The sequence below is a fragment of the Meleagris gallopavo genome, chromosome 8 (genome assembly GCF_000146605.3).
Source record: "Meleagris gallopavo isolate NT-WF06-2002-E0010 breed Aviagen turkey brand Nicholas breeding stock chromosome 8, Turkey_5.1, whole genome shotgun sequence".
In the NCBI taxonomy this organism is placed as follows: Eukaryota; Metazoa; Chordata; class Aves; order Galliformes; family Phasianidae; genus Meleagris; species Meleagris gallopavo.
Window position 1 is genome coordinate 27,046,699 of NC_015018.2, and position 20,792 is coordinate 27,067,490.

General features: G+C 42.3%; 2 protein-coding genes across 2 annotated transcripts in view; one reads left to right on the top strand and one right to left on the bottom strand.

Annotated features, from left to right (window-relative positions):
- LOC104912048 (PDZ domain-containing protein 8-like) overlaps positions 1-792 on the bottom strand; it is a 7,006-nt gene extending 6,214 nt beyond the window's left edge. Inside the window, 1 exon segment of the mRNA XM_010714813.3 lies at positions 769-792. Within this exon segment, the coding sequence (XP_010713115.2) occupies positions 769-792 (24 nt within the window).
- Positions 793-6,858: 6,066 nt separating this feature from the next.
- On the top strand, positions 6,859-12,809 carry KCNK18 (potassium two pore domain channel subfamily K member 18). Its single transcript, XM_031554510.1, has 5 exons — positions 6,859-7,198; positions 8,181-8,301; positions 8,413-8,490; positions 8,999-9,145; positions 10,596-12,809. The coding sequence occupies exons 2-5, from the start codon at positions 8,274-8,276 to the stop codon at positions 11,387-11,389; spliced, it is 1,047 nt and encodes a 348-aa protein (XP_031410370.1). The 5' UTR covers positions 6,859-7,198; positions 8,181-8,273; the 3' UTR covers positions 11,390-12,809.
- The last annotated feature ends 7,983 nt before the right edge of the window (positions 12,810-20,792 follow it).

Below are 20,792 nucleotides of genomic sequence, written 5' to 3' on the forward strand. Positions count from 1 at the left end.
AAAAAAAAAAAAAAGAAAAAAAAGCATAGGATGTGTTACACAAATTAAACAGAAACTCCGTGCAAATGTTTGAGGGGATGCATCAACATTACAACAGCAATCTTAACACAACCTTCAGACTTCTGAGCATTCAACTTCCCACCTCAAATATGTTGCTAAAATAGATTATAATTCTACCCTGGGCTTCCCTCTGCAATGTTGTATGGTGAACATGTTGTAAATTTCTCCTGCAAAACAGCAGAGAGCAGCAAGTCCTGGGGTAGAAAATAGGAGAGGAGCCAAGCAGCAAGCAGGAGTGTGGTTTGAGCAATGAGCCTACAGACAGAACATTTACAGTGCCTTATTAGAAAAACAAAATAATTAAAGAAGACAGTTCTGCTTTATACCCATTAAAATGGGTTAAATAAGTTTAAATGAAAGCAGAGTCCAACCAAGTTCTGCTACATATCAGCTATATAAAGAGCACTAAGTTGAGAGCTTAATTGGTATAAATGGAGTATTTCTGTTATTAGTGCTGGACTGCAAGCAACTTCACTCTGAAATTAATGAGCAAAAATGATGATAGCTTCAGAAAGGTGAAAACTGCAGAGGGCTCTTCCTGAGATAATTTACTTCTGTTTACATAAACATCTGACCACAAAGAAGGAGATATGTTCTCAGTAATGCTGAAATGAGATTTCAGGAAGGGGCTCTTATAGCAACACTCTCCCTGGGCATTTGAGAACAAACCTCAGCTCTGTCCAAGATGCTGGTTTAGAGATGCCTTACCTGTTCTTTCATACTCTGGAACATCATAAGGGTTTTAACAATTTTCTCATTCAATTTGGAAATGTTTCTATAAATACTGGTCTGTAACACTATTTAGCAGCCCTCTAACTCCTTCACAGGGCAGCTCCTACAGCTATGCAATAAACTCAAAGAAATCAGTTACTCACCTGAGAGCAGTACTCAGAGAGCTACCCCAGCAGACAGCACACCATCCCAACTCCAAGAACCTGTATCACCAATGCTTGTAGCTGCAGGATTCATAGTCAATACAAAATATAAATCTCTCCATTTAGCCCCCAGACTTTGGTCTCCACTACAGCCTCTGTAACCTTTTCAAGCTGACTTCCCACTGGGGATTTGTAGGGCCTATAGCCTTGCAGGCTGTGCAGCTCAGCAGCTGTGGAAGGTTTGATCTAATGACTGATTAACTTTGAGATGGTTGTTTTCTATTGGTTGTGCTTGGGCAACGAAACAAAACATAGAATAAGAAGAATTACAGATGAATGTAGGTTGGACTGGAGATCTCTGGTCCCAACTTCAGAATTAGCTCATGGCTTTATCCATCTGACCAATGAAAGTGTCCAAGGGCTGAGATTTCACAGCCTCTCGGCGCTCCTGTTGTGCTGTTTAATCACAGGCCTTGTGATTCTTTCCCCCCTTGCATCCAACTGCATTTTTCCTTGTCATTGCTTCTTGTCTGTAAGACTTTGTGGCTCTATAGCTGTTGCAGGACAGTCATTGCAGAAGTGGCCCTAAAGCAATGGTTTGGTGCACGCCAGCAAGCTTTTCTGAAACCATAATTACACATCTCCCTAGCCAACATCACTGAAGATAATGTATTGGCTCTGCAGCAGTGGTTTTGCTGGCAAAGAACATAAGGTTTGCTTTAGACACCACTTGCCAAGGCACTTATGGCAGCAACATTTTGTTGAGAGGGCCCAGTCCAGCAGATTTTTACTGAAATGGTTGTGTTGTGTTTCCAACATTTAGACACAACGGAGACTCCTGACATGTGAAAATGAGATGGTGGGCTTTGTGCCTGTGTTGTGTACCACACCTCTGAGCTATTCAAGATATGTCTTATCAGCCAGACAAGCTGATCTGAAAGTGTAATGTAATGGCGTCCGTCCTTAGGCCAGAATTTCAGCCAGCTGGCTGGTATTCTAACAAGCTGTTGATGTCCTGTGCCTATAAATGGTCAAGGGGTATTTGGATATTGCTCTTAATGATACGCTTTAACTCTTCATTAGTCCTGAAGAGTCAGGCAATTGGATTTCATCGTCTTTGGAAGTCTCTTCCAACTGAACTATTCTATTCCTCTTCATTCCACTCCAAATTATCTGGTGTTGTGATCAGATATCTCTTCTCTCAGGACTTCTGGGCACTAGCAGCTTAAAAAGAAGGGAAGGGGCTGCACAGGATAAAGAATTTCTTCGACCTCCCCTTAAGATAGGATGATCCAGGGAGAAGCACACTCAGCTCTGAGCACTACTGAAACTTGGTGGGTATATGCAAGCCTCCACGGAGACTGTTTTCTTATAATCTAGAAGAAAGTGCTGGCATAACGACCTAGAAATCCTGGCAGGTATGATGTGATACACAGCTGCAGCAAGCCGATGCCATCATGCTGCCAGCTGGAGGTCAGTGGCTGAACACTTTGGAAGAGTGCACTGGTGAACAGCACGAGAACAGCCATCACCTGTAGTTCCCATGTCACCAGCAGTTAGCCTAAATGAGCTGGAAAAAGGCAGCAATGCTCACAAGACACTATAAGATACTCTATGAAGACGCACAACCAGCTCCAGCCCTGTTTCCTCCCTGCTGTGCATGTCCAGGACCTTAAGGTGAAGTGAAATCCCTGCTATGACAGCTATGCAAATGCTTCTCAGAACTGCTCAGCCCCTGACCCTTTTATTTCTGTGTTGTTTCTCACATCTTTTAGATTAATTGAAATCTGAATTCCCATCTTACAGTTCAACCCTGCAATGAGCTGTTCTACCCTAAAACTTCATCTCTAACAGTACAATACAGGTAGGTCTTGTCTGGCATCAAGGAATGACTCTCCTTCAATTTATATTCGTCCTGCTGTTAAGCTGCTCTCTTCATCTCCCCCAGGTTCCCAAGTGGCTGTGGAGAAGGCTATGTTGGGTCAATGCAAATTCTATGGCTGTTGGCTGGCAGCTGGGTGCCAGACTGCTGGGTGCCAGGCAGTCTGGGCAGGCACCGCGGTCCCTGGGGATGGAGCAGCCTTGGTGAACCTTCTGGGCTTGTGGCACACTTTGGCCTGGGTGACTCATTCTGAAATGCTGCTAGATAATTCATTTTTTTATTGAGATGAGTGGAAGAAAAGACTTCATTCCACGTACTCAATTTTTATAACAAGATCCTCAGAAATGATGGGCAATTTTGTATGCATTTTAATACCACTAAGGTGGTAAAATGTTGTTTACTGACTAAAAAGCTCTTAGGAGCTATTCCCATGCTAAAATCATTTTAAGGGCCAGCATAACAAGGGATAAGATAATTAATGGTGTATTAGCTGAAATGGGTAGGACAGGGTTCAAAAAGTTCATGTATCTTTATTCAAAGTTGAAAGAAATCAATAGAACTGAAAAAAAATTTGTAGAGAAGTGTCAACTCAATGATGGCCCATGGCACACCCATCTCTGAAATGATCTTCCACTCCCCAAACCCACAGCGACTAATGAGTGGTAGGATAATGGGAATAAAAATATCATGAGTGCTTCATTCAGAAATGGCTAGAGAAATTACTTAGAGTGTCATTAGAAACATCAGGATGAAAGTAAGCGATGGAAAATTTATCTTGAAGTTCAAGAAACTCTGCACCGTTGACATAAATCTACATCTGGCTGCCAGTGATGGGGAGCAGACAGGTGCCCGATCGTGTCCTGCAGACTGATTTCTGCACTGCAGTGGATGGCTGAGGGCAGAAATTACTGCAAATAGTGTAGTTTGGGGATTAATCATTCCAGCTACGGCTTTGACCTCAATGTTATCGGTAACGTTTAGCCAATAGTTCATCCTGCAATACACGGCTACTTCTCTCTGCTCTCTTTAAGTGAACATGCATCTGACACTGGAAATAAGTTCAGTAGATGGTTTTACATTAACATTTTGCATGCTGAGAATTGAGAGGCTCTCCGGCACTTGCAGAGACAATGTGGGATGCATGCTGGTGGATATTTACAGCTAAAAGCTTGTTCCTGTATTAAAGGTTTTACAATCCTCTCTTTTAAACTGCTTATGTGTGTATGGTGCCACATTAATAATAATAAAGAATAAATCTCTTTTTATTTAAGAAGCTGAGTAGACTTGTCATCTTGAATCTAAGGTATTGGGGTTTTTTTTGCCAGTTCAAATAGTGTAAAATTGCTCTGTTGACATGAATCATGATGCTTAGCTTTTATGCAGCATATAATTTCACATGCTCTAATGTTAATTAAATTCCAAAGAACCAGTTTTCCGATCTCTCCACAGGGAGCTTGTTTGCCTTAAAATGAAACTACTGGGCTGAGATAGTCTCCACTATACCAGCATTACGTTCACTACATTAACTCAGTAAAGACTTTGGCATAAGACATGTAGCTGAACCTCGATAATCCCCTTTGCTTATCTGCAAGCCCAGGGCTCCTGCACCGCGTCTCATTTGTGGCAGGGTCTTACCCAGTGACTCACAGCAATGTTAACTTCCTTATAACACCAGAAGGCGTTCTTGCATCCTTGAAATGAGTCACGCAAACAAATGAGCAATGCACACATTGCTGGGAGGTAATGGTGGCTGGGCTGTTTGCAAAGCCTTCCCCACACTAATTAAGAATTGCTGTGCTGCATCAGACAGGGGCTGATTTCCTCTTCCACGGCCCTTTAGAAAGAAATAGAAATCTGGGGGCTGAGTGATGTTTTCTGTTCAGAAGTTGCTTCCCTTCTTGGTCCCATCAGGATGGAGTCTCACAAACTGCACGGTCTGATTGCAGGAGGAGGATGAAGGAGAGGATGAAGGAGGGAGGCAGTGAACAAAGGCTTGTCCTGCTGATCAGTCACTAGGTGAAAAATTCATAGAATCACAGAATCACTAAGGTTGGAAATGACCTCTAAGATCATCCAGTCCAACCCCAACCCATGCCCACTAACCACGTCCCTCAGTGCCACATCTCTGCAGTTCATGAACACCTCCAGGGACTCCAGCACTTCCCTGGGCAGCCTGTGCCACTGCATCACCACTCCTTCTGAGAAGAAATATTTCCTAAAACTCAACCTGAACCTCTCCTGGTGCAACTTAAGGCCATATCTTCTATAGCTGTTACCTGGGAAAAGAGGCTGACACCCACCTTGCCACTACCTCCTTTCAGGCAGTCAGAGAAAGTGCTGTGGTCTCCCCTGAGCCTTCTCTTCTCCAGACGAAACAATCCCAGTTCCTTTAGCTGCTCCTTATAAGTCAGGGGACTTGGGTGTTTTCTAGCTATGTGACTTTCATTTGTGCTAAAAATGTACTGGCACTCAAATCTTGGCTACTCCTGGGGCATGGAGTGATGTGAAGTGTTTGTCTCATAAATGAAATGACAGGGCTGTGTACTTGGCTTTTGTGTGAGCAAAGAATGAGATAGGAAATGCTCTTATTCAGAGTGAGAGTCTTGGACACCTTTGGATCCACTTAGCATTATGTGTGGTGCCAGAATGCTCATCCTGAGTGCCCTCAAATATTCCCAGAGGTTACAAGCTCAAGCACTCGTCTCAAGAAAAAGCTGAGACTTTTACAGGTGGATACAAAGCAGGCTGGGGAATCCAACAGACAGTTGAGGTTGGGAGGAAAAAAATAACTGCAGAGAACCTGGAAAGCACATGGGGAACTTTCAGCAGGCTGTGCACACTGTGCCTGTTTGTGGGCTGAAATCCCCACAAGGTGTGATGGGTGATATTATTGCTACTTGGATTTGGTTGGTCGGTTGCTTTTGGTTTTTGCTTTGATTTGGTTTGCTTTGCTTGGGGCTAATATCACCATCACACACCTTCCTGGTTTTACCTTTGTAAGCCGAGAAAATCAGATAAGCATGAATTCTAATGTGCATGGAATAATTAAACCTTACAGCTGTGGTCACAAACTTTCCTGTCAAGCAGCTCCTTCAGAACACTCACATTTGCCCTCATCAAACTGATGGAAGTTGGGAAAAGTGCGTGTTTGCCGTCCATTAACATGAATAGGAAATGTGTATTGCAAAAATCTATCTCAATACAAGTACCAGTAACTCAATTTGGAAAAATTTGTGGTTAGTAGGATTTGCTTTTAAGCAACTGAACTCAAATATGTAATACAGCAATAGTGGGAAATGGTTTGGATTAAGAAAATAATGTAAAAATCATTTCTGAATGTACTTTTATTAAATTTGCTCATTGTTACAAGCTTGCAGCCTGATGTTGCAAATGGCTGAGAAGCTCTTGGGAATTGCTAAATACTTTCCAATTCTGCTATGTATAGGAAGGAGCCGAGAAGATTTTAAAGCACTTTGGAGAGAAGAGATTTATATCTGAGATACCGATGAAAAAATCCACTGGACAAATTGTGTCAGAATCACCATAGTGGGCAGTGAGATCCCTTTTTGGAAGAACGTGAGTATACTGACCACCCTGTCACTGAGCTGATGTGTTTGTGGAAGTGGTGCAATGTATTCCAAGAACTTGCTGCCCAGTGGTGACAGTCAGCCCAGAGACAACCACTTTGTGTGTGAAGGTAGGATTGCTTATCTCGTTACATGTATTTACGTTGATTTTATATACTGTGTTATTCCTGACATCTTCAGATCCTCCTAAAGTTCCTTCCAGTCTGTCCTCAGCCTTACTGCTCAGAACAGCATCATGTCATCAGCATCTGATGGAGCTGTGGGTGTCCATGCTCATTGCAGGGGAGTTGGACCACATGGCTGGTTGGACCGCAAGTCCTTTCCAACTGAAACAATTCTATGATCAGCAGAAGTTGTCAGCTCACTATTTGTACCCTCTCCAGGTCATTTATGGTAATGAGTAAGGGCAGAATTCCAGAACAGTTCCATGCATGATGCAACAGTGACCCTTCTCTCTCTTCCTCTCCATGAATCATTAATTCCATCCTGCGAAGACCTTTTATCTTGCTGTAGCTACTCAGCTCCCTTAAAAAACCTCTAGAGAGGGATTCCATCAAACTTCTTTAGGTCAACTTCTGTATCATTGTTATCAGCTCTGCACAAAACTCACCCAGAGAAACCAGCCTTGCCCTTCGTTCTGTCACCTAACCTGTGCCCTGTGTTCCTTGGGTAAGGGCACCCAGCCTGAGCACATCCTCTCAGGAAGTTTCATTGCTTTTCAGTAAGTGTGAACATCGACGGTCTTCAACCCTGTGTCTCAGGACAGCAAAAACAAATGAATGAGATTGACAGAAGTAAGAGGATTTATAATCTACTATTAAAAAAAAAATAAATACTACTGGTCAAATAATCAGAAAATCAGGAAAGTAGCAAGTGCACAGACTTATTTTGGTCTTAGTCCTGAAAGCCTCTTTTCTATAGGGGAGGCTGCCATATTAACAAGCATGTGATATCTTGTGATCCAGTTTGCTGAGAGTTTGACCAAGAAGAAATCATTACGTCCATGTGGTATTTTTTCATCGTGTGAGTGTTTTGCCCGCAAATAGCTCAGTAGGTCTTGACTGAGCCGCAGTTTTACATGAAATATTTAACAGCTCTTTCAGTAAAGCTCAACTCCCCTTACTAGTACTATTAACATTACAAAGGGCAGCGATGCTGCTCATTGCTCTGGAGTGATGGATGAAAAGAAAGATTTCGCTTTTAACATTGGATACAGTTTGCAAGGATCACTAACCCTGAACTGAATGTCATTTCTTACTTACTAAGGTCAGTGGCAGTTTGAATTAATGGGAAGGTTTTAATCAAATGAGAACTGGTTGAAACCTCTTTTGCTTAAGAGGTTCCTTATCCTTGCTGCTTGTTCTACGCTGCCCAGAGGCAACGGCAATCAGCATCAATTTTCCCTTTTTTTTTAATTTGATTTTAAATGTCCATTTTCATTTCTGGAAGAACCCTTTCTAGAAACGCATTTTGCTCAGTGTGTGCATTTCCCCTGCGGTGGGTTGCAAATCTGTTCCTACTGTATCAGTGGAAAACGGCAGTTCAGAACAAGAAACTTTAAAGCTGAGCTGGCTGCAAGAGAAGGTGGGAACGCGTGTGCTTTACAGCTGTGTCTGGGCAGTGGTGAGCTCAGGATCCACAGTGCCATGCCATCAGTTGAGGAATATTTCCAGGCGTGATAGTTGTGCTCCTTCTCCATTGGGACTGCAGTGCAATCTTCAATGAGAAGACATGTGATCTGACAGCCTGCTGCAGAACAATCCGTTTTTTTCACAGGAGAAGCTTTTCTAGGATACCAAAGCTTTCACATCTTCCTCATTTCTAAAAGCTTCTAAACGAACCAACCAACCAACCAACCAAGAGTGTAGGATGGCAGTAACATCACAGCCTCTGAGAGGTAAAAGGGCATGCAAGAAAATATTTTGGGCAGTGTTTCCACATGCCTGCTTCATTCTGTCTCTCGTGATCTATGCTTTTCTTGGGGCTCTCATGTTTTCCCACATTGAAGGTAACCGAAAGGTCAATTTAAGTGAAGAATACAGACATTTCCTGCAGAATCTGTGGTACATCTCCAGAAATTTATCAGGTATGTACCAGAACAGCAAAAATGAATTAGTTGTACGTGGGGTTACTCATTCCTCTGCTTTTGAAGAGATTATTCAAAATAATAACAGCTGAGCCTGCAAATGGGATTCTCTCTGTGCTTAGCTAATGACTGTGATTGCTTGCTGATCTTCCTGAACTCTGGTTCTGACTGTAGGCTGCCTCAGTCCTTGTGCTCCTACTTGTAAGTAGTTAAGACTTTTCAGTGTTCTTCCTGTTTGCCCTAGTTCCCTGAGCTCCAGAGGCAAGTAAGATCTCCCCCTGCCTGATGGGGACTGGATTCCTTGTCTCAGAACGTCTCTCCCCACTCTCTTGTCCCAGCCCTGAACATCCCTTAATAGGATGTTGGGATGCAGCACTGCTCCCCAGACCCACTTGTGCCGAGGGCAGGGTAGAAGGGAGCAGAAGAGCTGGAAATATTTCTGGATCAGTGATGGGATTATACACGTTTGGGTTTTGGCTCAGTGCATCTCCTGTTGTTACTGTAACAGATAACATGACGGAAAATGAGGAGATATTTAAGGAAAAAATTCATGAACTACTCCACACAGCGGAACGAGACTGGTTTGTCAATCCGAAAGATATATGGACTTTCTTTGGGTCTCTCTTTTTCTGCTGCACAGTATTCACCACTGTGGGTAAGTCTGGAGGTAAAGTAATTGCCCAGAATCAAATGCCTCACTGCTCTCTCTGATGTATTTCTTCCACAGGGAATTAAAGGGGAAAAAAAGACCTCCAAATCCCCTTTAATTTTCCCCCGAGCGTTGATGTGGGACTGGAAGGGGTGCTGCAAGCACAGGTTGCAGAGATGTCTGAGTCACAGAGACAAGTCAGAATTTAGGCAACAGTGATGCTCCATGCTAACTAACTGCAGCACTGTATGCATGCTGTAAGCTGTGCTCATGGATGATGCATGCACAAAACTATTATAGCACAGTGACAGAAAGCTCAGTTTTTCAGTTAAACCTTATTTCTTCTACTCGTGTGTGCTGGGTAATGTTTTCATACTGAAAGAGGTACTTCATTATGTGGATATTGTTTTTAAATTGCTTCCCAGTATTTACGTCCAGAATTGCTTTGTAAACCTACAGCTCTGTAACTGAATTGCTGTCGTTGTTGCTCAGCTTCTCTGGGCTAATAGAAGGCGGTGGTGTTTCAATCATTTCTCTAAACCTCCCCTTCTAAATTCATATTTCAAAGCAGAAAACTCAAATGAAACTGAAACAGCTGCTCTGGTTGGGCTGTTTCTGCATTGCTAAATACAATCCTTATGCTCGTCCCCAAAGTTACTTCTATCCTTTTGCTAATGTTTCTCAGCTGCTGGCAAGTACAGACAATATCTAAACACCCTGCCAGGATTAAGGCAGGGTGGGAATTAGTCCTATAGTGTTGAATCAAATTGCAAAGACACTTCTCTACTACACTGGGATATTCTCAAGATCCCAGCGCAAGTATCATAAATCTTAATACAGAAGAAAAACTGATTATTCTACAGAAGGAATAATGTGAGAGTTCCTGTGTTTCCTGGAGCATGTAGGGGGTGCTGTCTCAGTGAAGCCTTGATCTCTGACAGCTTTGGTGGCTGTCTTCAAACAGCTGGCTCCTGCAGAGTGCTCTTCTCTCAGTGCTACACACTGAAGGGCTTCTGACTTGGATAGATAGAGCCACATTATTCATTCCACAGGCACATTTGAGTAGTTTAATAGCTCAGAAACATGCTGGAGATACAGACTTGAATCCCCCCCCCGTGAATATTAAAATAAACACAACAGCAAGGAACACTTGGAAGAGTACCCTTTATTCAAAGAGCTTTGACTTCAGCTAACAAGTGGAAGATCATGTTGTTGAAAACATCTTCCTTAGGAATACTTACCCGTCTTCTTTGACATGAGACTGTAGAAATGCTCTCATATACTCTGACCAGCGACTCATATATTTGTAAACAACAGCATTTTGGGGCTTTATAGCATCAGGCTTTAATACAACATCCCCAGGTTTTGATCAACAGTAGAAGTCTCAGTATAGGTGAATAGCAAACAAATCATGGTGTTCTTTCTCTCCCTTTTTCCCTTCCTTTTTTTTTCCAAGGTTATGGCAATACCTATCCTGTGACAAGGGCTGGAAAATACCTCTGCATGTTATATGCTTTATTTGGCATTCCTCTGATGTTCTTGGTCCTGACAGATATGGGAGATATCCTTGCAACTGTTTTGTCCAAGTCTTACAATGAATTCAGAAAGCTACAGTCAAAAATTCTAACCTCTAAATTCTGTTCTGCATTCACGTGTATCAGAGAAGATAGGTCTAAAGTGGATGTGAATGAACCCTTGAGTATTGTGGAAATGCTGAGAAGTAAATCAGCTATTAGAAAGAAGCCAGCCCAATATTGCAACGCCCAAATTTTTGAGATGCTAATTGCCAGAGAAAACGAATACAAAAATCTATCAAGAAGTAAAAGCATAGAGAGATGGAGCTCATGTCCTGAACTAGACAGGGGAAAAACAATGACCAGAGTAATTGAGAATTTTGACAAAATAGGAAAAGAGTTAGAGAAACTGGATGTGCCCATCATGTTAATGGTGCTGGTTATCTTCGTGTACATCTCCTGCGCAGCTGCTATTCTTCCAAACTGGGAAACCAGGCTGGATTTTCAGGAAGCCTTTTATTTCTGCTTTATCACCCTGACAACGATTGGATTTGGAGATACACAACTGGAACACCCCAAGTTTTTCCTGTTTTTTTCCCTCTATATTATTATTGGCATGGAAATTGTCTTCATTGCTTTTAAGCTGGGCCAAGACCGCTTAATTGGCTTGTATAAAAAAGTGATTTCGTTTTGTGGGGAAAAAAAGGTGCCGTCAAAGAAGATATATCCAAAGTAAGTGTAGTCATTTCTCCCTTACTTGTATGCTTTGCCCTCTGCAACGAGATGAAACTGTCCCCGTGCACTCCCACTCCCTGCCCTGGGCTTGCAAGAGGCATGTTTTCTGTCTTCTTGTGAGAATCTGCTGCAAACTGGTTGCATTACACAGGAGACACTTGGTGTAGGCACTGCCAGGGAGCAGTTTCCAACAAAGGTCCTATCTCCTAACTAACAAATGAAGAGAATGCATGATGAAAGGCAGAAAGCTCTCTCTGCCAGCACTTCCCAGCTTCTTTTGCAAAGGTCTGACTTTCAACGTGATCCTTATCCTCTCGGTTTGGGATCTTTTTTCAGCGCTTTCCAAGCAGGCCCCAGATCACTGCCTTGTCCTGGCACCTGCCTGCAGCCAGGGACAGTGGGGTCATGGCTCTTGGTGATGAACTGTGAGCACATGCTGCTGTAACACAGTTCTTCATCAGAAAGAGCTGGGTAGAAGCATGAACCCTGCTGCTCTTTTGTCACAGCTGTGTGTAGTGTTAACATCGGGTTTATGTGCCATCCAGAGGAATTTTAAAATTAAGGAAAGAAAACTGAATGTTCACCTCTTTCGTTGTTCCTGGTCCATAAATTAGTCAAAATGCTGCTCATCTGTGCAGAGTTGAAATCATTCCTTCTCCATCATCACTTATCATATCTGTGCTCAACCTGGAGTCAAGATTCATGATGCCCAGCTATAACAGAGTTTGTAACAAGTTCTGCTCTTGAGAAGCCATCTGTACAAGACATACTGCAGAGCTCCAGGTGGGATGAAGCTCCATCTTTGCTGTTAAAGAAACACGATAGCCTGGGTACACTGCTCCCAGAAGTTCTCTCCTCTGGTTCAGGTTTTATTCTGCACAAAGTGCTTGCCTTCTCTGGGTTCTTTTATCCATACATAGGAAGAAAAGTCTACACATTGCTCTGTGGTTTTGTGAATCCTGCAGTGAAGCACAGTATTGTGGGAATAATGTTGTTTTATCAAGATTTTCTTATATTATTCGTAATCTCAATCAAGCTATCAGTAATTTTTTCAGTCAAAAAATATACATGCTCTATAAAATAAATCACTGACTTTAACTGCCTCTTAGCATGTAAATGCTATGTATGCACACTGGATGTGAATGGCATTGTTAGGTATTTAAGCATGCTTGATTTTAACAGGATGTGCATTATTTTCCATAGGAGGTTTGCCTTTTGAAGATGAGATGTTCAGAGAAGGTAAATGACAAACAACGCTGCTACAATCGCTGTGAATAATAACTTACATACAGTCCTTGTTAGTAATACTTTGTTGTCATTAAGCACTGGTGATATGCTTACGTGTAACGAATGATGGTATAAAGAAACATGCTTTAACAGGACAACAATAAAGAGTCTAGCAGTTAGAAGGAGCTCTGGTTAATTGTTTAACGTTTGCTGTGAGTTTGATGGCACACAAAGTCCTTCCATTCAAACTACTCTCATGTTATCTCTTTTTATGTCTTTGGATTAAAATCAGTGTAGGACTTTGGACCTGCACCAAAGTTCTCAGAAATCAGTGAAAAGATTCGTGTGATTTAATGGCTTTGGATCAGAGGATAGCATCCCCTGATGCCCAGGGACTTTCCTTCTGATTTTCCTAACACTGCCAGCATCAGTAAGAGCTGGTCTTTATGTCATGGGACTAGTTTCTTCCACATCAGTGAGATTTCTTGCATACAAAAGAATTCATCCATAACCTGCTCTCTATAGATTTCTCATTGGTGTGCTACCTTCATACCTACACGTTTACTTTAAAGGAAATTTGACTGGATTTGCAAAAAGGCTCATACACAATATCATTCTAGTTACGGCCAAGGGGTGGCAGTAAACAGCTTTACTTCACGCAGAACGTGTCAGACACTGGGGATAAGAGAATATTTTACAGAAGGAGAAAGAACAAATCACATCACTGTGGCCCTCGACAAGATCATGGTGCTCTTTTCTCTGGAATACAATGTGCGGCTCTGGTCCCTCACCTCCCAAAGGATATAGGAAAACCAGAAAAAGTTGAGAGGCCAGGGGAAAGGATGAACAAAGCTGTGGAACATCTCCTGCATGAGAGACACAGAGTAGCTCTCTAGTCTAGAAAGAGGTGAGAGAACATAGATGAAGTGTGCAGTGTTGCATGGGCATGGAGGAAGGAAATAGGGAGACAGAATATTGGGCTTCTTGTGCTTTTTCTCACCTGGCTTCATAGCCTGGAATGCATTGAAATCAATTGTATAGTTCACAAAATAATCAGTAGATCTAATTTCTGAAGAGATGCTCAGTTTTACATCTGCATGCAAGGTAGACAAATCACTTCCCAAGATTTTCTGAAAAAGCACACTCTGTCTCTGCAGAGCATGTCACAAGAAAAACAGAATTTAGGCAGAACAAGACCACCAACTTGCAGCAAAATTAACATGGTCACCTGTATTGCATCCAGGACATAAAGAAAGATGGATAGCTGGGCACACACCCAAAGGTAAGGGATAAGGGATTAAAAGGTTTTTTGTCCTCTTACAAGTGCACAGAAGTGTTGCTATCACACAAATAGGAATATCTGGTCCTAATTTTCTCTGTGTCAGAGTTGGAGCACAGTTTCCCAGAAGACAGAGGAGAATGCAGCAGCACTGTGCTGACATTGATAGCAGCAGTTCAGTCTGCTTAGCAGGCTTTGAATGTAGCTCAGTAAATAAAGCATCAGAGTTAACAAAAATGAAGCAGTAGCTCATTTAGTGAGCCTCAGGCACGAATATTTATGAATTGATTGCTCTTATCATAGTCTAAATCCTGACAGAATTCACGATCTCTTCCCTGAGACATTTTTTATTCGATCAAATTGATGTGGAAATAAGCTTTGCTTGCATCAAAGCAATACAAAATACTGCTTTTCATAATAACTTTCTCTATCACGTGCTTCATGAGATGGTGGATTAACAGCAAAGGGCTTCATGGAAGAACTTCTCTATCAAGACAGACGTGACTGATGGGAAAAGAGTTGCTTGATGTGTAACCCACAAAGGATATGAGTTATTACAGACCCAGCTGGAGAGCTTCACAGATCAAATGCACTTGGTGCTGAAGGATGCTGGATCAATCACTCCTGATTGGGCCAAGATGGCAGCTGTCATGAGCACTTAGGAGAGAAAAGGAGGGTATTTCTGGTGTGGGAACTGCACAGGGAGGGATGGAGGAATGAGGGGAAGAAGCATAAGATAATGTTTGGGCAGAAGGGTTAGAGAGAGGAAGTGACAGCAAAGATTGAAAGAACCACTTTTTGTACAGTCATAGATAGGGTGAAGAGTGGCTTGAGAGGTACTGAAAATATGGTGAAGGCTGGTGTCTCTGGTCTGGGAAAGGTTTGTGCAGCCAGAACGTGGTCAGAGAGCCTTTAGGAGATCAGCAAGGGGGTCAGGGTGCTGAAGTGCAACACTGACCTCATCACCCATAGAGATGGGCAGGGTAGAGGAAGCCTCTTGGGACAGGAAACAGTGGCAGGAGGAAGATGTACAGGATGCATTGAAAAGACATTAACAAAGCCACACAAAATATTCTTTTTTCCTCCCCTTCTTCATTTAAAGAATGGCAACCCATTCAGAAGCATCTCTCACACAAACAATACGCCTGAGGACTCAAGAAATTCTTAACGGGATGTAGGACTTGTCATCTGCGTGCCAGTAGTTCAGATGTAGTCCAGATTTTAGTGGGCTAAACGCTAATAACATCTGATAGCACTTTGATGGCTTGTATGCCTTTTCAACTCATTCCAGGTGGAGATGCACCCACATCACAAAAACACTCCCGTATAATGAACGCTAATAGCATGCGTGATGGCAGCCTCAGCAGAGGCAAAGGCTGAGACTCCAGCTGAGAGGAGTCCCCGCAGCCCTCTTTGCTTCCAGGTTCCCAGCATACCTTATGATCCTAATTTACATTGTTGCATGCAATACGAATGTGTTGCAAACACAGAAGGATGGCTCTCATTCCTTTCTGGCTTGGACAAATTGAACAATTACAAAATATACAGATTTATAAAAAGCACCTCCCCAGGCTGTACTCAGCTGTTCTGACAGCATGTATTTTTGAATTCTAAGAGTAACTTAAAACATGCCTTGCTTCTTTACCTGTCCTCTACATATATGGTAGGAAAAATATTTCTTGAGCCATCCAAAGTGGTACTACGTTACATGCAGAGCAAAGGAGATCAAGCTGCACCGGTGAAATTTCAATTACATTTGTTGAAGTACATCAGCACATATGGTGACAGAAATACTAGGAATTTGCTCCATCACTCATAGATGGTAATAGTTGCTGGAAGACAACAGCTCTCTCATACATCAGGCCAATATTTTTGGGATAGGGGCCCAAGATCTAAATGCAAAGCTTCATGGCCAATGAGGTCCACGAGTGCATGGCGTGCGTGTGCCAATAGCTGGCTGTCCACACATGGTACTCATTAGAGAGTTTTAGGAAATGCCTGGACAAATGTTAGTTGGCATGTACACTCAGTTTTGCATGTGAACCTGAGCTTTTTTTTTTTTGTGGCTGTATTTTTTTATGCTTTTAGTTAAAAAGCAAGTCTCTCAGAAGACAAAATCTTGTTCTTTTGAGTTTCGTTCAACCTTCTTTCAAGCTGATGAAACTCACAGTGCCTGGGCGCAGCCCTCCTGTAACTGAACTTGTGCATAAAACTTCGTGTCTGAGTTTTCAGGACGTATCAAGTCTAGAGGAAATGTTGGCATTGGACTAGATGAACTTAGTGGCCTTTTCCAACATTAATGATTCTAGAAATCTATGATTCTATGAAGGGAAACAGGCAAGAAGAGAAGAAGAAATTAAGCAAGAAGGAAAGAGTGGAGAGATTTGACAGCGAAAAATGAATTGCTGCGTTAAGCATCTACTGATGAGAAATCAAGGTAACGATGTTGTCTAACAACACTGACTCATTGCATTATCTGCTTCCACAAGGTCATGAGGGAACGGGAAAACAAAGAGAGAAGTTACCACAAATCAGCTTATAAAATTGCCATTGCACTTGATGCTCTGCTGAAAGAGAGTTATTTGATCCACTGTGTGATGCAGACCATCATCAAGCTCTCTGATCAGTGCCTGGGAGGGGAAATGCACCCATTTGCTGAGAAGTCCGAGGAACAGTGCAAGATTTGGGAAGTTCTGGGTACAGAGCAACTATGCTCCACAATTTTCCTACCTCACACTTTTCTTGTGGCAAGTTGCTACTGCTAAATGAATGGAGGAATTTGGGGCAGTCATTATCAAGTTTAAGCCCTCTCCTCACTGGTTTGATGCTACTCTTGTTTCTAAGGCTACCTTTCTCTTATTTGACAGCCTGAAGCCACAGCACAGGGTTCTCTGATACTTAACAGAAAGCTTCCCAAGTAGACACACCAGGAAAAAGCACAGATTCGTTCTGCTTCCTGGGCAAGAGAGCTGCCTGATGCCTGGATGAGGATTACTGCTGACATTTCACTAAGTTTTGAAAAAAAAAAAGATTTTTTTTTATTTTCCTGGGAAAATATTCTAGCATTTTAATAAAACATTTTCAAAGCAAATCTGAAGGGGTAGGGATGAGTTTTGGTTCAATTGCTTGATGTTGATGGAGCTCTCTGTGATTCCCCTGTGCTGCGGCAGGAGCTCTAGCTTCTCCCACAGAGATGATGACATGCCATGGTACTTTGCCAATGGAGCAGGACTGGCTTTCTCCAGCTTTTATAACATTTTGTTCCATCTTTCCTAGGAGAAGTTGGTATGCACTACTTCCATCAAAGCAATGCATGACACTGTTGCTAAAAGATGTTTCCCAAAGACTATAAATAGAAAGAAAAGAAAGCTTTGTGGTTCCTGGAAGAATTTAAAATGCAAATGAAGGCTCATGAACTTTCCTTGGAGTTTAAGAGCAGGATATGCTGTGCTGCACTAAGAAGTTTGATTTACTGTCTGGCTCAGTAAATAAGCGTGTGCTTGCGCTAACATTTGACCGCCAACAGCAATGCGTTGCAATCTGCTGTGCAACAGAGGTCGTAGCTGTGCCAAAGGGTTTTTACAGCAATTTGCTTTGCCAATGAAACAAATAAACTTTGTGCTCAAAAAGATTAAGGATTGGTATGTAGGCATGTTTTTACTTTATAGAAAAGCCACTTCTAAATGCTACCTAAGCAGCAGAGGGCTGAGTTCTGATCTTCTGGAAATCCATTGCAAAGCTCACAGTGCCTTCAGTGAAAGATCTGGAAACAAGGAACAAATAGAGTATGTGCTGCCATTAATCCCATTTGATCCCAGCTTTACAAGAGCTGCTTCATGCCCCAACTGCCATCTCATGGAAAGTGTTTCCTACACATAAGCTGGCAGAACTCCTGGGAGTCGTTGCTTGCTCTGCTTGCTCTTCTTGCTCTACTCATCAAGGGATGGCATTTTTCTTCACTATTACCACAGTCAGGACAGAATCAAGGACTACTGACACAGGCAAGCCTCTTCTTGAATGAAACCCAAGTTTTTGGTCAAAAGTAGAAAAACATTAAGATGTGTTTTGTGACTCCATCAAGCACTGTTGTGGTAATTATTTTTTCCATGACCATATTTTGTCTTTTTATTTTTTTGGGAGAGCTCCCATCTCAGTTCCATCAGCTTGCCCAGAGGACTTTGGGTAAAACCTGAGACTTGTGATGGTGCCTCTGGGACACTGTCATGGGGCAGATGTTCTCTTTGTCCCTGAAGAAGTATGGGGATTCCCTCCATTGGCCTCATCTTCCACAGACAGAGAATAGGGTAACTGAAGCACAAATGTTAACAATTCTTTCAACACAGCAATTAAGGAAGTTGTTTAAATCTATTTTAAAATTGCCTGTAGATCGAGTTTAGGGATGATGCTCAAATAAATGCTTCGTCCAACCCTTGAGTGTAATCCTAGCCCAGTAAAATATCTAATTCTAACTGATGGAAACATAAAACCAAGTTAAAAACCACTCTCATCTTTCTACAACTTGGAAAAAGGTGTTATATAAAAAACCTCCGTATTCCTTTAAAAATCTTCATTCTACTGCTTCAGATAGGACTTGAAGTGGCTGACTTCAGTAAAAGCTTCTTTGATCCAAGAATGTCACTTAGTTTTTGATCTTAACAGCATCATCAAGGAGCTACACCACCTCTCAGAATAGCTTGATTGCAAACAAGGTGGACAAAAGTTTAGGATCTGCTTTTGATTTCACTTTCAGCAGTTTAAATCAGAAGCAGCTCTTTCAAAGTCAGCAGAATCATTAAGTTACAAGCCCAGCACGAGATTAGAGTCAGACTCCTTGAATTCTGTTAATAATTATTATTGCCGGTGTTTATTATTTTTATTGTGGCAGTTCCTTGGAGCATCTTAGATAAGGACCTCAAGTAACCATCCATTATCCAAGGTTTCCAGCCACAAGCCTGCTGCAGCATGCATCTCTCACTGTAACAAAAGCAGACCTTATCACTTCCTGCCTCTGCTGGCTAAGCAAGAAAGAAAAAATCCTTATGGCTAGTTTACAAATATGTGTCACTGGGTTATTAAGTAGATCTGCAGAGCAGCTGCAGTGTATTTTAAAAAGAAAGAAACCCAGTGAAATAGGACCCCTGAATGCAGAAGCCTCATGCAATGCAATTTCATGCAAGTACAGCATGTGCACTGCTGGCTGTCCTGTGCTAGCTGGGTGACATCACCCCACTAGCTGCAGTCCAGCACCCAACCTGAGCCATTGATCAATGTTTGGCTGATGCGTTAGTTTTGAGTGTTAGAATCTGTAAATACCTATTGTCAGCTCTGTGCAAGCCCCTCATCTGAATATGGGGAAAGCATCACTTTTTCAGCCTTCAACTGAAAATTTAGCATTCAGCAATGATCCAGATAGCTCTCATTCAAGTACTTGCAGCTGGCTGGAAAACTAGGAGAGCAGGGTAATCAAGTAGATCAAGAATTTGACAAGCGCAGAGCAAATAAAATGTATTTTCTCTCCAGCGTGGAGGAAGAGAAACATGATACACTTGCAAAATTGCAAATCATCAAGGACCAGAAAGCATTTATGTAGAAGAGCATTTGTAGAAGTGGCCATTGTCACATTATACATTATCAAGTTCAAGAGACTTATAGCATGAGAATCTGTATCCTGAGTCCATGAGCATGGCCTGTTCACAGCTGGGGGCTGCCAAGCTGGGACAGGTGCAGAGAGGAGGTCTGTCAGAAGAGCAGCCACACTTTTATGCTGGTTCTGTAGCAAGAGGAGACAGACAGAGATCCTCAGGGGAAAAAACATAGCTGAATTCAGAGCCCTGCTATTTTGCTCTGATACATTTTTCAAATTGGGCAGAAAGAGGAATAATTGGGAGATATCTTCATAAGCCTGTTATTTAAGATATCTTTCAGTTATTTGTCTGCATGCCATCCTCATGGATGCTTGAACTCCAGTCTTTTCCACAGGAAGGAAACCATGGAGTGGAAGCATAAGATAATCTTGCACAGGGTTTGGACATAAACATAGTCCATTACCCAAGGCAGCTGACAAGCACACACATGAAATAAACTCCACATGAATATCTGCTTCTGAGGCTGATGCCTTCAATTACAAGGATGATTCCTGCCTTGCAGGAATTACTTCCAGGTCTTGTCCAGGTACCATCATGAAATGCTTTGTGCTGATCTAACTGAGCAACTGTTGTGCTGAGCATAGAGCAAGCTTCAAAGGACAGCAGAAACCAAACTGATCTCTGCTTCAGTTCCTTGAGAGGCCTTCTGTGTGGCTGTGACACAACAACACAAACAACCTTCTGCCTGAAGGTTGTCCTTTAAAGGAATTCCGCCCTGATTGTCATGTTGTGTGCTTAGCTTGTGAAATAAATGGTGTCAAGTATTAGGAACTAACCAACCTGAGTCCTCACTGACCAACACTGAGCCATTTCTCCTGCACCAGCTTTTTTTTTTTTTTTTGGGGGTGCTGGTACCAGAAAACATCAATGGAGGCCAAGCAGTGGGGGTCCTGCCACACTGAATAACTCAAGACTTCCTGGACACTTCACACCCTCGAACATGTTTCAGACTGATTCCCATGGTAAGAGAACAGGTGTTGTTCACACAGCACATGCAAGCTCCCAGACACGGGACAACCAACATCACAAAGCTCTTGTTGTCTCCAAATGAAAAATACAGACCTTAAATGTGACTCTATTCCTGAATAATGCACCTCTTGCCATTTTAGAACCATCAAAGTCCTAGGAAATGGCTCACTACATTTCAAAGACAATACTGTCATTCAGACCAAGGGATGTATTGACTCTGCACAGCCCATGGCATCAGGGCCTTTAATTGCCCTCTTCTTTGTAATTGTGTGCAAAATGGAGAT